We start from the raw sequence: 15,692 nt of genomic DNA on the forward strand, positions 1-15,692 counted from the left end.
CCTGAGCTGGGGGCGTCTGTGCAGTTTGGGTTCTTACACCCACCCCTGACCCTGACCTCCTGGTGCCCATTTCTCATCCCCCTGCAGACCTGGGATGAAGAGCTGGAGAAGTCGGCGGTGGCCTGGGCCCAGGAGTGCATCTGGGAGCATGGGCCCAACAGCCTGCTGGTGTCCATCGGGCAGAACTTGGCCGTGCACTGGGGCAGGTAAGAGCCGCTGCGACCCCCTACTTGTGAACAGGGGTCTCACTCACGCCGCCAGACCTCCAAGGCCTTGACAGTGTCTGTTAAATGTCGTCCACGGACCTTCCCCCAGGTCAACTGGGCCACATTCCCGAGCACCCAAGCCAGCTGGCAGCCCCTTCCGGGCTAGGGCCTGGTTGCCTTAGAGGAAATGGACAAAATATCTTCTGACCGGTTAAGACTCACTGACCACGTGCTGTGCACACGAGTCCTCCGAATGGGGGCCCAGGGTCCCACGGTCTGCTTTCGTTGTGCCGCACTTATTGAAAATTTGGCCGGGGCTGGAAACAGCCCCTCAAAGTACACGTCAGGGTTTGCTTGCCTTCAAACGCCTATTTACTCTATTTCCAGCTCTTTAAGCTGGGAGTGTAATGGGGCCACGAGTAGCTGCATTTTCCTTAGTGCCCTTCCGGGAAGGACCTGGGCAGGTGTCACCGTGTGTCCAGAGGTGTGACTTCGTGGAACCACAGCAACCCAGCATTCTTTTCTGCTTTTTATGAAGTCAGTCTTGTGACAGCATTAAGAGAAAATGTCTAAAGGGATCCAAACCCATCGATCCACTGCCCTGGTTCAGCAATTTGCGTGTTCCTGGGCTTGTGGGCTGCATCTGGTCGTGGGCCGGCATGTTTTCACGTAGTTGTAACTGTGGCCAGGACAGCTGTTAATTCTTTTTTTTTTCCTTCTCATACGATATCAAACAATTTTCTGTTACATAGTTGCCATGGTTATCACCTCGTCAAGTCTGCCTGCGGGCCATGAAGTTGACAGACTGGAATTTAGCCATTCCATTCTTTTTTTTTTCCTTTGGCGGTACGCGGGCCTCTCACCGCTGTGGCCTCTCCCGTTGCGGAGCACAGGCTCCGGACGTGCAGGCTCAGCGGCCATGGCTCACGGGCCCAGCCGCTCCGCAGCATGTGTGATCTTCCCGGACCGGGGCACGAACCCGTGTCCCCTGCATCGGCAGGCGGGCTCTCGACCACTGCGCCACCAGGGAAGCCCCTCTTTTTTTTTTTAAATTAATTAATTTATTTGTTTGTTTTTTTCGCTGTGTTGGGTCTTCGTTGCTATGCGTGGACTTCCTCAAGTTGAGGCAAGAGGGAGCTACTCTTCGTTGCCGTGCGCGGGCTTCTCATTGCGGTGGCTTCTCTTGCTGTGGAGCACGGGCTCTAGAGCACAGGCTCAGTAGTTGTGGCGCACGGGCTTAGTTGCTCCGCGGCAAGTGAGATCTTCCCGGGCCAGGGATCGAACCCGTGTCCCCTGCATTGGCAGGAGGGTTCTTAACCACTGTGCCACCAGGGAAGCCCGAGCCATTCCATTCTTGTAGCTAGGTTTTTTTTTTTTTTTTCTTTTCCCCCTTGACTCATTTGAAAGATTTCAGCAGGAAAACTTTGAGGGGTAGGACTGGTGGGTCCCAGGGCACAAAGACTGTCCCCCTTCTGGATGAATATTGCCAACTCACTTTACGAAAGAGGCCCTCTTCTGAAGGCCCCTCTGCAGCCAACTGTTCTCTTTCCAAAACCACCCCAGCCTGGCTGTGCGGTTCCAGGGAAATAGACAGACTGGTGATGGGTTCCCTGTGACTCTAGGGCTCTCTTGCTGCGTGTGTCTCTTTCCCCGAGCTGGCTCCAGGAAGGGAGGCTGCTTCTCCAGCCACGGCACTGACCGCCACCATTCCCTGGGTCCTGACAGTAATTGTTATAAGACTTCTAACCACCCGGGTCCCCACGGTGCCCTCAGAAGTCACCAGTCGCCACCACATCTGTTCTCTTTATTGAAACCTCTTTGTTTACACTTGCTGGTGACAGCGACCGGGGGTTCCAGTCTGGTTTATTTTCTTTCCCGGTACCAACCTGGCGGGCGGGGCTGAAGCGAGGGGGTGGTGGCCACCAACAGTGGCTGGGGGCGTGCTCCTCAGGGTTGGGGACGAGGGAGGGCTCAGGTGATAAAATCCCAAAGGGGAGCTTGGTACAAGGGTTTGCCCAGCTGACTGCAGGGCTCTGGACACCTGTGGGTTCCTGTGCCTTGAATGAGTTTTCTTCCTGGAGTCTGAGTCCTCGGGTCCCCAGGCAGCCAAGGAGCAAAGCTGGTCATGACATTACAGAAACGTGAGGCTTTAGGCTGCTGTTTGGCTGTATGTGTGTGTGTGTGTGACAGGGACCTGTCTGCCCTGTCCGCCATAGCCAGCTGTTTCCCAACTTCCAGACCCTCCCCTGCCACAGTTCAGTTATCTGGGCAGGATCTGTTCCGTTATCTACTTCCTGTTTTTCTCTACATTGACTGTAAATGGACTTGCACCTTCAGTTTTGTCTTAAGCAGTAATAGCTGTGAAATATGGGATTTGTTCTTAAGCGGTAATATCCGTGAAATGTGGGATTCCCCAAATGTACGTGAAAATTAATACATAATTATTAACATTAAAAAGAACTCACCGGGAGCCAGGTAAAAGTTTCCCACACACACTGGTGGCTTGTAGGTCACCCAGGGACACTCCTGGAACCCAGAGGAGGCCAATTCGGGTTTTAAGCACTTTTAACAGATACTGGGTGGGATATGGGGCTGTTGGCCCAAAGAAGCACCCCCTCCAGCTGCTCCATGGGTGGCAGTGCTGCCAGCGGGGGTCTCTGTCGTTGGGTGCTTGGTGGCTGGCATGTAACAAGCTGATCTGCCCCTGCAGGTATCGCTCTCCTGGCTTCCACGTGCAGTCCTGGTATGACGAGGTGAAGGACTACACCTACCCCTACCCCCACGAGTGCAACCCCTGGTGTCCAGAGAGGTGCTCTGGGGCCATGTGCACCCACTACACACAGGTAAGGCTGAAGATCAGGTGTGACCTCAGCCTGGCACCCCCAAACACTGTCACTCACCTGGCCCTGTGGGACTGTTGCCCAGTCAGAAAACCTCTGCTCTATCATTGCCTTCATTTTTTCCTTTAATTCAGCACTACTCAAAGTATAGCTGGTGGGCCAGGCTGTTTGTGGCCAGTTCACAGATATGGAAACTGAGAGTAAGCGCTAGAAACTTCTATGGCAGCTTTACATTGCTGGGGAATTTTCCTTGTGTGTTTTTTTTGTTCTTTTTTTTGTTTGTTTGCTTTTGTTTTAAAGAAATGTGTGGATCTTTAATGGGTTAGGGGAAGAATCTGGTCCTTCACCTCTTCACCACACACCCCTTTAGTGCCAGCGCCTTATGGATCCAGACCAGATTATATCACCCTGGTCATTTGTCCCTTGAGCTCAGATGTATGGATGTCATCTTTTCAGATAGTTTGGGCCACAACCACCAAGATTGGCTGTGCTGTGAACACCTGCGAGAGGATGAATGTCTGGGGAGATGTTTGGGAGAATGCGGTCTACCTCGTCTGCAATTACTCTCCAAAGTAAGAACAAGTGACATGGTTTTATGGGTTGGGGTGTGTTCGCCTGCTATGGAAGACCCAACTGAAACTGGCTTCAGTGGTAAAATCTCTTTATTATTTCACATAACAAGGCATCTAGAGGTTGGTGCATCTAGGTTAGCTTAATAGCTCAGCATGTCAATGAGAACTTTCTGTCTTCTTGCTGTATTGTCCTCGCCTCATGGTCCCAAGATGGCTGTAGAGCACCAGGCATCACATCTTCCCAAACAGAAGGGAAGAGAATGGTAGAAAAGGCCTGTCTCCTTAGGCTTTTCTCACCCCTGGCCCACTTTCTCCTCATGTCTTTGGCCAGAACTAGACCACTCATGGACAAGGGAGAACAAGAGTGCCCCAGTTGGCTTTGACCAATGAAATTGCCCCAGTTGGCTTTGACCAATGAAATCGCCCCAGTTGGCTTTGCACGTCACCCCCTGGGGCTACTTGAATAAGTCAGAAGCAGGAGTAGTTGGCTGGGCAACCAGTGGGGTCTGTCATAGAGATTCTTTTTCTCTGAAAATACGCAGCAGATAGCACTCTAGAAAACAGGTATTCATGCTAGCCCTGGTTTTTGCATCTTTATATCTCCCCTCCCAGAAGCGACCTCGTCACACCTTTAGGTCATAGTCCCACTTCCTGTTGACAGCATCCCGACGTCATCAGTGTGTCACTTATCCCTTTACTCATTTACCTCCGTCGCTCATCAGACGAGCGTGTGCTGACTCTCAGAGACCGGCTCACCCAGTTATAGCCTATGGTTTGCACACTGGCCACTGGGCTGGCCGCCATCCTAGCACTGGGCCCTGCACGCAGTGTGCCCTTGAGGCATGTTTTCTCCATGACTGCATGAAACAGGAATGACCTCATTTACTGGGTTGGATCAGGAGTAACCGTGAGAAGGTAGGATGAAGAGGGAATCGCTGAGGTTGGGGGGAAAGTAGAAACTCTCCGTAAAGCATCTGGCACGCCTGTGGTAATGATGTCTCAAGCGGCCCACGGGGATGAGGGCAGGGGGGTTACGTCATCCATGGGAGGGACCTGAGCCCCATGGAAGAGCAGTAAGGTGGTCCCCATGGTGGAACTCCTTGCAGAGTGGCAGGTGGGGAGTGAGGAATCATGTGATTTAAGTCTTTATATTAAAAAATACACTAGAAGATCCAACCAGAAATACCATTCTTCCCTTATTTAGTCTTTACCGCTTTCTTGAAAAAATAATGACTTGTGTACAGTAAAGTACAGTAATCCTAAGAGCACAGCTGGATAAATTTTCACACATAGAGACATGTATTAGCTCAGGCTGCCGTAACAGAATACCACAGATCGGGTGGCTTGAGCAATACACATTATTTCTTACAGCTCTGGGGGCTGGAGGTCCAGATCGGGGTCCAGCAGGGTCAGTCTCTAGTGAGGAGTCTCTTTCTGGCTCACGGATGGCACATCCTCCCTGCGTCTCCACAGGGCGTTTCCTCAGCGTGTGCTGGGGGTTGGAGGGGGAGGGAGAGGAAGGGGGAATTGAGCTCTCTGTGTCTTTTCTTATAAGGACACTAATCCTATCAGAGTCCCACCCTTGTGACCTCATTTAACCTTAATCACCTCCTCCGAGGCCCCATCTCCAAATGCAGCCACGTTGGGGGGTTAGGGTTTCATCATACGAATTGGGGGGGGCTGGGCATATGTATATGCATTATGTATACCCGTGTAACTAGTACCCAGGTCAAGGGAGGGAGTATTTCCAGGGCCCCAGGCTGGAAGCGGGGCCAGAGTGGCTGACATTCTGACACCCCTCCCCATCGGTCAGTCTGTCTGGTTCGGACCCTCCTGTGAATGGACAGATATGCCCTCTTGTGCCTGCCGTCTGCCTTTCAACACCGTGTCTGGGAGATTCGTCCGTGGTGTTGTGTGTTCGGTGGGCATTTTTTTTCAGATGTCTTTGTGGTTTTCCATGATGTCCACAGCCTCTTTCTTCAAGAGTCTGAGCCCCCAACCATGCAGGGGGCAGTGGCTGAGAGGGTGGGCCCTGGGGTGGTGTCTGGGCTCAGGTCTCTTTGGGAGGGGGTGGGGTGGGGTGGTCTTGCACCTTGACGGCCTCATGGGTGGGGGAAGGGTGCTCACTTCCTGGGGCTGTTGGGAGCGGGGAGGTTGCCCGTCTACAAGCACCCAGCCCGCATCCACGACCGGTAACCCGGAGAGCTACTGCTCCAGCTGTGTGGGAGACTTGGTTTGTCGCTGAGGACATGTGGAACCTACCTGTGCTGGTGCACTTGGCTGGGGGAGGGGAGGAGCCTGTCTGGGAGGCCCGGAGGGTCTGAAGAAACCTACTGAGCCCCACCCGGTGACAGGGCAGGTGCTGGGGTACCCTGGGTCCGCCGGGTGATGGTCCATTTGGGAGGGCCATCCCGAAGCCCCCCGTGAGCCCCTAGCCAGCCTGCACATGGGGCAGAGGTGCTCAGTGAGGCAGGGTCTGCAGCCTGGTGGGGGGTGTTATTTTCCATCCATGGGTGCAGATTATAACAGCACCCCCCAGCCGCCCTCCCACCATCCCCAGGCCCGATGCCCGCGTGGCCCTGGGTGATGCCGTTCCGCTATTTTGAGCCGTCCGGGGCCAAACAGAGAGTGTGTTTTCTGCAGTTGTCTCCCGGCCGTCACTATCAGGACCCCTTCTTGGCCACCCTGGACAGCCGTCAGAAACGTCACCCAACGAGGATGTTGATTTAGCAAATGCTCAGAGAGCATGTTGCCGTCACCAGGGGCTGGCCCCAGTCTGAGGCATCCACGCAGACGCCCTCTTCATCTCATGACCACCCCCCGTGGTTACCCCACTACAGAGAAGGGGGCAGAGGCTCAGGGTCGAGGGGCATTGGCTGGATTCACCCGGCTGGCAGGGCCAGGTCCAGCCCCGGGAGTCCGCTCATCACTGCTCGGCCATGCTTGGCCCAGGATCGGGGGCCGCCAGTCTCTTTCCTGAGTGGACAGACAGGTGACGGGGCACCCATGAAGGAAGTTTCTAGAACAGATCACGAAGACTGGCTCCCAATCACTCACCTCTCCGCCTTGTGCTGCTAAAGGCCCAGGTGCTGGGAGAAGGGCTTGGGAATTCCACTCACCACCTGCAACCTGGCCCCTGGAGAAATCCCACTGACCGGCCTCTGGTTTTCCTGCGCTGGGAACTTAAAAGGGTGGCGGATGGCACCTGTAATGCCCAGAGGGACCTTGGTCCCAGCCCCGAGAGCAGAGTGCGGTCAAAGGCTCTGAGCCCCACGGCCTGGGTTCAAATCCCAGCCCTCCCAATCCCTCGTTGTGTGACCTTGGGTAAATCCCTTAACCTCTCTGGGCCTCAGTTTCCCCTTCTGAAAAAGGATTGAACTCCAGCACGTCCCTCCTAGGGTGTTAGAAGGTTGGAGTGAGCAGGTAGGTCTGTGGTAAACACGAGGCACTCCCTGGAACAGGCTGACCTTTACTCATTTGAGAATTGGCTTCAGAGGATCCCAGCAGCTTCCAGTTCAGAGGCATCAGGGCTGGGACTGGAGGTGGCTGACAGCATTCAGAGTTGCGTGAGGCCACAGGACAAAGGTGCAGGGAGAAGGATGCTTTGTAGCTCCCGACTGCGATTCTTCTGGAATTCTCTAGACTCTGTACACAGGAGGGGCTCAGGGCAGGTGCCTTCCCCATTCACACCTTCCTTCCTCCCTGACCGTGTCTGGGGTCCCGAGAGGCTCCAGAAAGGAGAGAGAAGCCCCCCGGGCCCTGGCGTGGCGGCCCCCTGACAGTGTTTCTGGTCTGTCCTCAGGGGGAACTGGATCGGAGAAGCCCCCTACAGAGCTGGCCGGCCCTGCTCCGAGTGCCCGCCCAGGTATGGAGGCAGCTGCAGGAACAACTTGTGTTACCGAGGTAGGAAACGACTTCAAAACCCTTTGGAATGGGCGTCCCCTCCAGTCCCTGAGTCACAGAATGGCTGACGTGAAACGGGGAAGTTGGACAATTTGGGGGGGGGAAATTGGTCCCTCCTGCCCTCCCCCTCGGCTCTCCCCTCCTCGCCTCCCCACCTCTGGACTCAGGGTTCAGCCCCAGCTCCCCGGGGATACGGCTACCCCTGGGACGTCCCCTCAGTGCGCGTCTCCCGTGGGAGGCATCCCTGCTCTCTCGATGCTCAGAGTTTGGTATAAAACTGACAACAAACAAGGAATTTAAAACAGCCACGTGATTGATGGTCCGGGCGAGCTGCAGGACAGGCAGGGGCCGCCCCCCGTGGCTTGTCAGAGCCCCTCCTGCCCGTCCTTGTCCCCCGCAGGCCACCCAGCCGCGTGTGCAGCTCGTCCGGCCCTTACTCATCAGAAACCTCTGTTTCCCCTGCCCCACAGCTCAAGCCAAGGCGAGCTCTCAAAGGCTCTCAAAGGCCGTGTTTTCCCGCGATATTGCCTGCGGCTCATGCGGCTCAGAATGTTCCCACGTCCCGCTCCTGTGAATAATGTGCATTTTTCGTGCCTCAGGTGCTCCTCGCATTTGGGACTGTTTCCTCCGGCTCCGTCCCAGAAGGAGCAGAGCCCGCCAAGGGGCTGACCGTGTTTTTGAGGTTGAGATGTGTTTTTTTTTTTTCCCCGTGGCTCCATCAACAGGTCTTGTAATGGCTGAGAGGGGTCTTTCAGGAGAGGTGGGATTGGGCGGGGGGAAACGCAGGATCAGTCCGGTGGGCTCCGGGGTGAAGAGTGGGGCTCCCAGACCCTCCCAGGCCCGCTGTTCGCTACTGATTCTGCCCACTGCGGGGAGGGCGTGGGGATCTTGCAGGCGGGGAGAAGCAAGGATCTGAGAGTCCAGTCCGTGCTGGTCCCCTGGGTCGTGAGTTAAATGCGGGTGGCTGAGGCTCCAGGGGGACCTCAGGGGGCTCAACCCAAAGTCTGGACATTAGGCTTCTGGTTCTGGCCCTGCATGATTGGAAGCTGTTTGCTCAAGCCAGCTGATCACTCTAGCCATCAGCAAAATGGGTATGATAGCTCCCGCCTTCCATGACGCATCTCGGGCTCAGATGAGAGAGCCGGTGCATTTGGTGCGAGTGTGTTGAGCGCCTGCTGTGTGCCAGGACGTCGCCAGGTGATAGGGATGGGGATGCCTGTGGGGACCCGACAGTCACGGTCCTGCCCTCGGGAACATGAGGTCCAGCGGGGCCACTGCCCCGAGGAGTGACACGCATCTTTCAGGGGACGTAACAGATGCCTCAGGGCTTAACAGCAGGAGTACCCACCATCAGCCAGGTCAGGGGAGGCTTCCCAAGCAGGCGGCTATTGAGGAAGAGGACACGGCCTAGTAATGAGAGAAGGGAAGGGTGTTTCTGGCAGGTGGAACAGCACGTGCAAAGGCCTGGAAGGTGAGGCATCGCGGTCACGAGACTGTGAGGCAGAAGGGCCCACAGGGATGTGCAGGTCCCGGCAGTGCCTGCCACGCAGCAGGGGCTTTGTAAGCATTTGTTAGATGGAGTTTCTCCTGCTCTCCCACCCCCTCTCAGGCAACACACCTCTTCATTGTCTTCGAGAGGGAGGTGCCCACACCTGTCCTTAGTGAAATATTCCCAGATAGCCCAGCTCCGATTCCTGGATTCATGGGAGAGGCGTGGGTTTTAGAGTTCGGCACGCCTGCCTGAGGAATATCAACCCTACGTGTTCCAGCGGTGAGCACCTGGGCAGGGCATTTCATCTCTCTGAGCCTCAGTCCTCCTGTGTGAAAACGGGGTGATGTGTCAGCCCCTGGGGGTCGTAGGAGGGCTGAGAAGAATGCAGGCTGACACTCCAGGCATATCAGGCCGCAAATCCCCATTCAGGCAGGTCCTGTGGCTGCTGTCCAGTCACCCAGAGGGGCAAATCCCCCCATCAGATCCTGCGTGCTGATTTGGGGACCGTGAGGGAGGGATGCCCACTGGGGCTCCCCGTTGGCTCTCGCATTGGGAGGGGGCTCCCTGTGCGCACAGGCAGGCTGTCAGGGTGCAGGGCAGGCAGAGTGGGGCGTCTCTGCGTTCCTGGACGTGTGTGCTCGGACACACTGCTTGCCTTCTTTGAGCCTCGGTTTCCCCATCTGTAAGAGTGATGACATCGTTCTCCCGCAGGTGAGTTGCTGGGAGGATGCAACAAGGAGGATGTGAGTTGCTAGGACAGCAGCCTGCACACAGTCAGTTCTTTATGAACGCAGCTCATTACTTCCTTGGAGAGGTGGGAGTGGGGATGTATGACTGCGCTTATCACCTGGCATGGGGTTCTTCCTCACCTGGGAGGTACTGGGGGCCCTCTCCCAGCCTGGGGGCCCCATCCATCTCAGGATCCTGGCAGACCCCTTCTCCTTTCGGGAAACACAGCTCTGGTGTCACACCTCCTCCAGGGAGACTTCCCTGAGTCCACAGACAGGCAACCCACCTGCCTCCGTGCTCTTACTGCCACCAGACTCTCCTTGCACTTGATTCACCTGTAGTTACAACTGCTGGTTCACTCCCCGGCCTCCAGGGCCACGTAGCAGGTGTGTTCTGCATGTCGTCTGAATAAATATACCCCCGATATCCACAGAGGGTCATTTTCGAAGAACAAAGGCACACAAAGATAGCCTAGATGCTGGTTAACCCACCCAATGAAGCCTCCTGGACTTGTTTCTTTATTTTTGGTGGAAAATGCCCAACTTCACTTGGTGGGCGTCCCGATTTTCTTAGCTAACCATGCAGAAAGTCTCTTCTAAAGCAGCTTATCTGCATAAACTACTTACTAAGCATTTATTGAGGTGCCTGGCAAGGCCTTGACCCATAATGGAGATGGAACAGGGATAAGGATAGACCGTAAGAGAAGATTCCATCCCTCCAGCCCTTCCCTGTGTGGCGATGAAGGGAGTGGACTTTGGGGAAAGGTGATTTGACTCTCAGCTGTGTGAGCTTGGGCAGGTCACATAGCCTCTCTGAGCCTCGGTTTTCCCGTCTGTAAAATGGGGCTGCTCATGCCTCCCAGGGCAACAAGAGGTTGAGGTGAGAGCTTGACGTTAGTTATGAGCTTCATCCCCACTTATGGAACCAGGCGGGAGTCTGCAGAATGATGGAGCAATGCTGTGTGCCTTGGGACCCCTGGTCCGGAGCTGGACGGTGCACGGGGTAACCTTGCAGCAAACTTGGGCACGGAATTTCCCCAGGCCTGTGCTGGTCCACACAGGGGATCTTAATTAGGATGTGATCAAATACAGCCCATCCTCTGGGTAAGCATCCCACTTTTCATGTGTGTGTCTGAGGGCGAGGACCGTCTACCCATTTTCTTAAATAGTGAGCCCTCAAATGCTTTAGACTGCTTTACCCAACTATATTTGGCTAAATAAAGCCACGATTATGAGGTATAAAAATCCTAAAGGCCAGTGGAAGAAAACCCAGCTTATTCCAGAGACAGCTCTGGCTTTCAGTGAAGGACAAACCTGAATAGCCACATTGACGGGAAGACAGACAAGAGACAGCCGCTGGGTCCCAAGTGGTGTTTGCAAACCCAGAGTCTTCATAAAGATTTCACCTATAGCGTTTGGCTACAAATGATGTGTTCAGAATTCCCTTCCTGAATGTCTTTAAGCTTTGCTGGGACTTTTTTTTTTCCCCCAAAGAATTCAAAGACAGAATTTGTTGGGCATTTCGATCATCCTTCACTCAGCAAATTTTCTTGAGCAGCTACTATGTTTTGGGAGCTGGGTGTAGTGTGGTGTGAAGCAGGCTGACTGCTGGCCTCAGGGAGTTTACAGCTGGTGGAGGAGGTGGGTGGTGGTGAGCACGCCGTCCAGGAGCAGTACATGGAGGTCCATGAGCTCTGATAATGAACTTGGGACTCAGGGTTGCTGTTCTCCTCCGGCTTAAATCCTGTCCATCCTCCTATGAGTCAGGGTAGTGGTTGTGCCGTGATGAATCGGCCAGTGAAACAGCTGCAGAGTATCCCAGCCTTGAAAAGCGTCAGCGAAGATGTCACTTGCCCTTCATATTCTTGAATGGCTTGTATCAACGCAAACCCTTGGTCTGCTTTTTGGAGAAAAGTTGTTGCTCTTCAGAAGAAGTAAGGATGAGGCTGGGGATTGGTGAACACGTGATGGGACTTGAGTTTTAATCCGTTGACACAGAGAGGCCTGCGAGGGCGCTTCATTCCTGCTCCTTGAAACCGTTCTTACCCAAACACATCTGTTGTCTTTTCTCATTGGAGGAGCTTGGAAGGCAGGGGTTTCCACCTCGGGTCCACAGACACCCTTGGAGGGGCGGGGGTCCCCCAGCAGAGATGCGCGCTGATTCATCTTTGATAAGGGTGCTCAAGCAAACTCAAACAGCAATACTTTGCTTTACTTTGGCTGGAATTTATGCTTTGGTATCCAGCTGGCCTGATCACATATCACAGCGAGTGGTTAATAGTTGACTTTCATGACGAAAACTGGAAGTAAACCGATGCTTAATAAATGCAGTGTATTCGGTGAATTAGAATGTTTTGAAACATGAAGGTCATGGTCATGGTTGGAGAAATAATAATATTTGGGTGGGGAAAATATTGGGACCCGAAGAACTAAGTGTTTTAACCAAGAGTCGGGTCTTTGGCTCGTTCTAGATGATGGTTCCAATGTTATTGGGCTTCGAAACTTCAGTGCAGAGAAAGGTTCAGTGATCTTGGCCTGCAGGAGTGGGGAAGGAAGCAGAATGCGCTGGTGGTGAGGGGCATTGGGGTCCAAGACCATTGACGAGGGTCTTCGTGTGCCATGACGGCGTGTAAATGAGGCGGACCCCTCCTCCCGTGAGAACCTAGGGCCAGAGGCACCTCAGCGGAGACAGCTACGGTTTGAGGTCAGAGGATGAGGTGGCTTCCTGAAGCTGCTTCCTTGGGCAGAGACGGGACAAGAAACCATTCTGATGATCCAGGGGTGGGCGCCAGGGCCTTCTAACCTCTGGTCAGCCCAGCCGCTCTTGTGTCCAAAGCAAACACAGTGAGCGGAGAGCCATCCACCGCCCCTTGGCGGGGAGAATTCCACCTGGCCAGCAGTGTCCTGAAATGTAACTTTCTCTTTGCCACTGAAATGACCCTTTGTGAAGCCAAACCTCGAACAACTTTAGTTTCCAAATTGCTTCTCTATTTTTTCCTAAATGCATTTTGGTTGAATCCCGGCATGTTGCTTTTCTCTCCCTCTTCACTATTAAGAGACATACGACCAGAAACCTGAAACGGACGAGATGAACGAGGTGGAAGTGGCCCCCATTCCTGAAGAGAAGCACATCTGGGTCCCGCCGAGGGTGATCAGACCCACGAAGCCCAAGAAAGCCCCCGCCGTGAACTACATGAGTGAGTGGGGCTCTGCCTTCTGCCAGCCACCTCTGGAGGGGGCAGTTTTCTTTGGGGTGGGCAGAGGAGGGAAACTGGTGGGTTGAGAGGTCTCCAAGACGACAAACAGCAGGGGACTGGGTGGGGTGTAGCTTGCAAAAAGCACAACCTGAAGATGTTTCTAAAAAATGATATTTTTAAGTCATTTCAAAAGAAGCATTATAGGAGCTGTGCTTGGGTGGCCTTTTCCCCCCGGCAGGTATTTTAAGGTTAGACCTTCTCTTGTCCTTTCAAAGAGGACTTGGGCTAAAATTGGGTTCCTGTTGGAAGTGCCTGGCTCCCAAAGGGAGAATGAACGTGCAGCGTGGAGCCTGGCCCCCGCGGTCATCATGCACCAGCCCTGTGACTCCGACAGTCACCCGACTCTTTGAGAGTCGATGTGCTCATCCATAAAGTGGGAGCAGTGATGCCTCTGTTAGCATTTTTTTAAATCAGTGAGATACGGACCTGTGCATTTCATATGTCCATATTTTACAAGAGGCATTGGGTTCTTTTTTTTTTGGCCGTGTTGGGTCTTCGTTACCACACGCAGGCTTTCTCTAGTTGCGGCCAGCGGGGGCTACTCCTCGTCGCGGTGCGCGGGCTTCTCACTGCGGTGGCTTCTCTTGCTGCGGAGCACGGGCTCTAGGCGCGCGGGCTTCAGTACTTGTGGTGCGCAGCCTCAGTCGTTGTGGCTCGCGGGCTCTAGAGCTCAGGCTCGGTAGTTGTGGTGCACGGGTTCAGTTGCTTTGCGGCCTGTGGGATCTTCCCGGAGCAGGGATCAAACCCGTGTCCCCTGCACTGGCAGGTGGATTTCAACACTGCGCCACCAGGGAAGCCCGGCATTGTGTTCTTGACGAAGGAGAACTGCAGCAATTACTAGGGAACAAGGCCATGGATTCTAGACCTGGGACAAACCTCCTGGGCTGTATGTCAACGTTCTCATCTGTTACTCTCACACATCTCCTTACCAGAGCTGTCGCAGCTCTGTCAGGTTGCTGTGGGGATTATTTGCAGTAAACGGGGGCCACCCAGTGTCAGCTGTGCTTTGAGCTCACCATCAAGTTGCCTCCGACACACCCCCCTTAAGGCCAGAAGTTGGATGTCCTCCCAGAGACTTCCGGAAGTCCCCAGATGCCTAGTGTTCTCACGCTCACCTCTGTCGCACCTTCTTCTGCCTGGTCTCCCGAGACGCTTCGCCTGCTAGGGCTCGCTCCTTTCTTTCTGCCCTCCCCTGCCGGGCTCCGATTACCCCCTCCGCTGCTCACCTGTGTATGAGGCACCTTTAGTGAAGGGTTGAGGCTCTGGAGGGCATTTTCTTACAGACACGGCACCAAGTGTGGGTTCTCTGCCCACCGGTGTCTCTCTTTTCCCTCCAAACCTCACACAGCATAAAACGGGACTCAGCCCTGAGTGAGGAGGCCAGCGCATGCCCATCTTTCTCAAAAATCCTCCGCTATTTTGTCAACTGCCCTGCCCTGCCCTCAGCCCCCACTAGTCTCTATCCTCTGGGCCTTCAGATGTCTTTCTCCTGGGCTTCCTGCCTGTTCAGTCAGCTGTGGCTTTCTTTGACCAGGAAATACGCTGATGTTCTTGTCTGTCCAGAAATTCCAAACGCTTCAGTTGTTTTTTTCTTTAATAACGTAACATTACAAAGTAATATGTCTTTTTGTCAAACTGTGACACTACTGCAAGATTCTGATATGTCCCTATAAAATACACCAAAAAGGAAAGCTTGGCAAAGTCATCTTGGCTGGGGGCGGGGAGATGACACTGGTGAGAATGGCTGGGTGCCCGCCAACCGGGCTGGACAAGGCTCGCCCTCCAGAGCCCTGTGAGGCTATGGGGCACTTAGTGTGCCAGGCTCCCTTCCAAGCCTACATTTACTTTCTCATTTAAGGCTCACAGCAACCGTTGGAGGTGGATGCTGTCCTCGTCCCCGTTAGTAAGCAGAATTTGAACCTCAGAGAGGGGAAGTAAGGTGTCCAAGGTGGCAGTGCTGCTAGAAAGAGGGTCTGGGATCTGAACCTCACCCTAAGCCTGCGGCCATTGGGCCATGCTCTTGCTTTCATTATGACATGGATTCCAGAATGTTCCAGAGAGTTCCTCAGAGGCGGGGATGGGGTCTTCTAACTCAGACTCATCCTCCCGCTTCTTGCCTTGACAAGTATTTCTGCATTTCTCTCCTAGCCCAAGTCGTCAGGTGTGACACCAAGATGAAGGACAAATGTAAAGGGTCCACGTGCAACAGGTAAGGCCTGGCCCGTCCCCGTCTCGCTGCCTGCAGCCCTCTGAAGCACCTGCTCTCGGTCATGGGTCACATCGTGATCTGTCAGCTGATCTACATCTGGAGAAATGCCAGGTGTACCAGCAGCAGATGTGCTATCGACAGGGAGACCTTGACCGATGTTTTTGTGAGGCTGGGGGCTCCCTCCCATCTCTCTGCATGAAGGGGTTACCCAGAGCTAGCACAGCCTAGCCCAGAGCTCTGTGCCGGGGACGACTGGGGCTGCAGCAGCGTTAGGGCAGGTGTGACTGTGGACGGGTCCAGCACGGCTGCTGTGGAATCCAAGTCGGCCTGCTTCCCGAGGGGTCCCACCAGACAAAGAGCGGCCTGCGTGTCCCCCAGCGTTGAACAAATTCACGTAGCTGATGGAGTCACTTAGTATCGTCCATTTCAGGTGTTGAAAAACATCTGCCAAGGAGAACAAGCTTGGTTTTGGCACCGTAGCTGCT

General features: G+C 54.3%; 1 protein-coding gene across 1 annotated transcript in view; it reads left to right on the forward strand.

The window, feature by feature from the left end:
• CRISPLD2 (cysteine rich secretory protein LCCL domain containing 2) overlaps nt 1-15,692 on the forward strand; it is a 66,983-nt gene that overhangs the window by 21,690 nt on the left and 29,601 nt on the right. The window contains exons 3-8 of the mRNA XM_032613878.1: nt 88-206; nt 2,917-3,049; nt 3,503-3,618; nt 7,421-7,521; nt 12,798-12,938; nt 15,147-15,207. Of these exons, the coding sequence (XP_032469769.1) occupies nt 88-206; nt 2,917-3,049; nt 3,503-3,618; nt 7,421-7,521; nt 12,798-12,938; nt 15,147-15,207 (671 nt within the window). The remainder of the gene's footprint in view (nt 1-87; nt 207-2,916; nt 3,050-3,502; nt 3,619-7,420; nt 7,522-12,797; nt 12,939-15,146; nt 15,208-15,692) is intronic.

The sequence above is a fragment of the Phocoena sinus genome, chromosome 19 (genome assembly GCF_008692025.1).
Source record: "Phocoena sinus isolate mPhoSin1 chromosome 19, mPhoSin1.pri, whole genome shotgun sequence".
NCBI classification, from domain to species: domain Eukaryota; kingdom Metazoa; phylum Chordata; class Mammalia; order Artiodactyla; family Phocoenidae; genus Phocoena; species Phocoena sinus.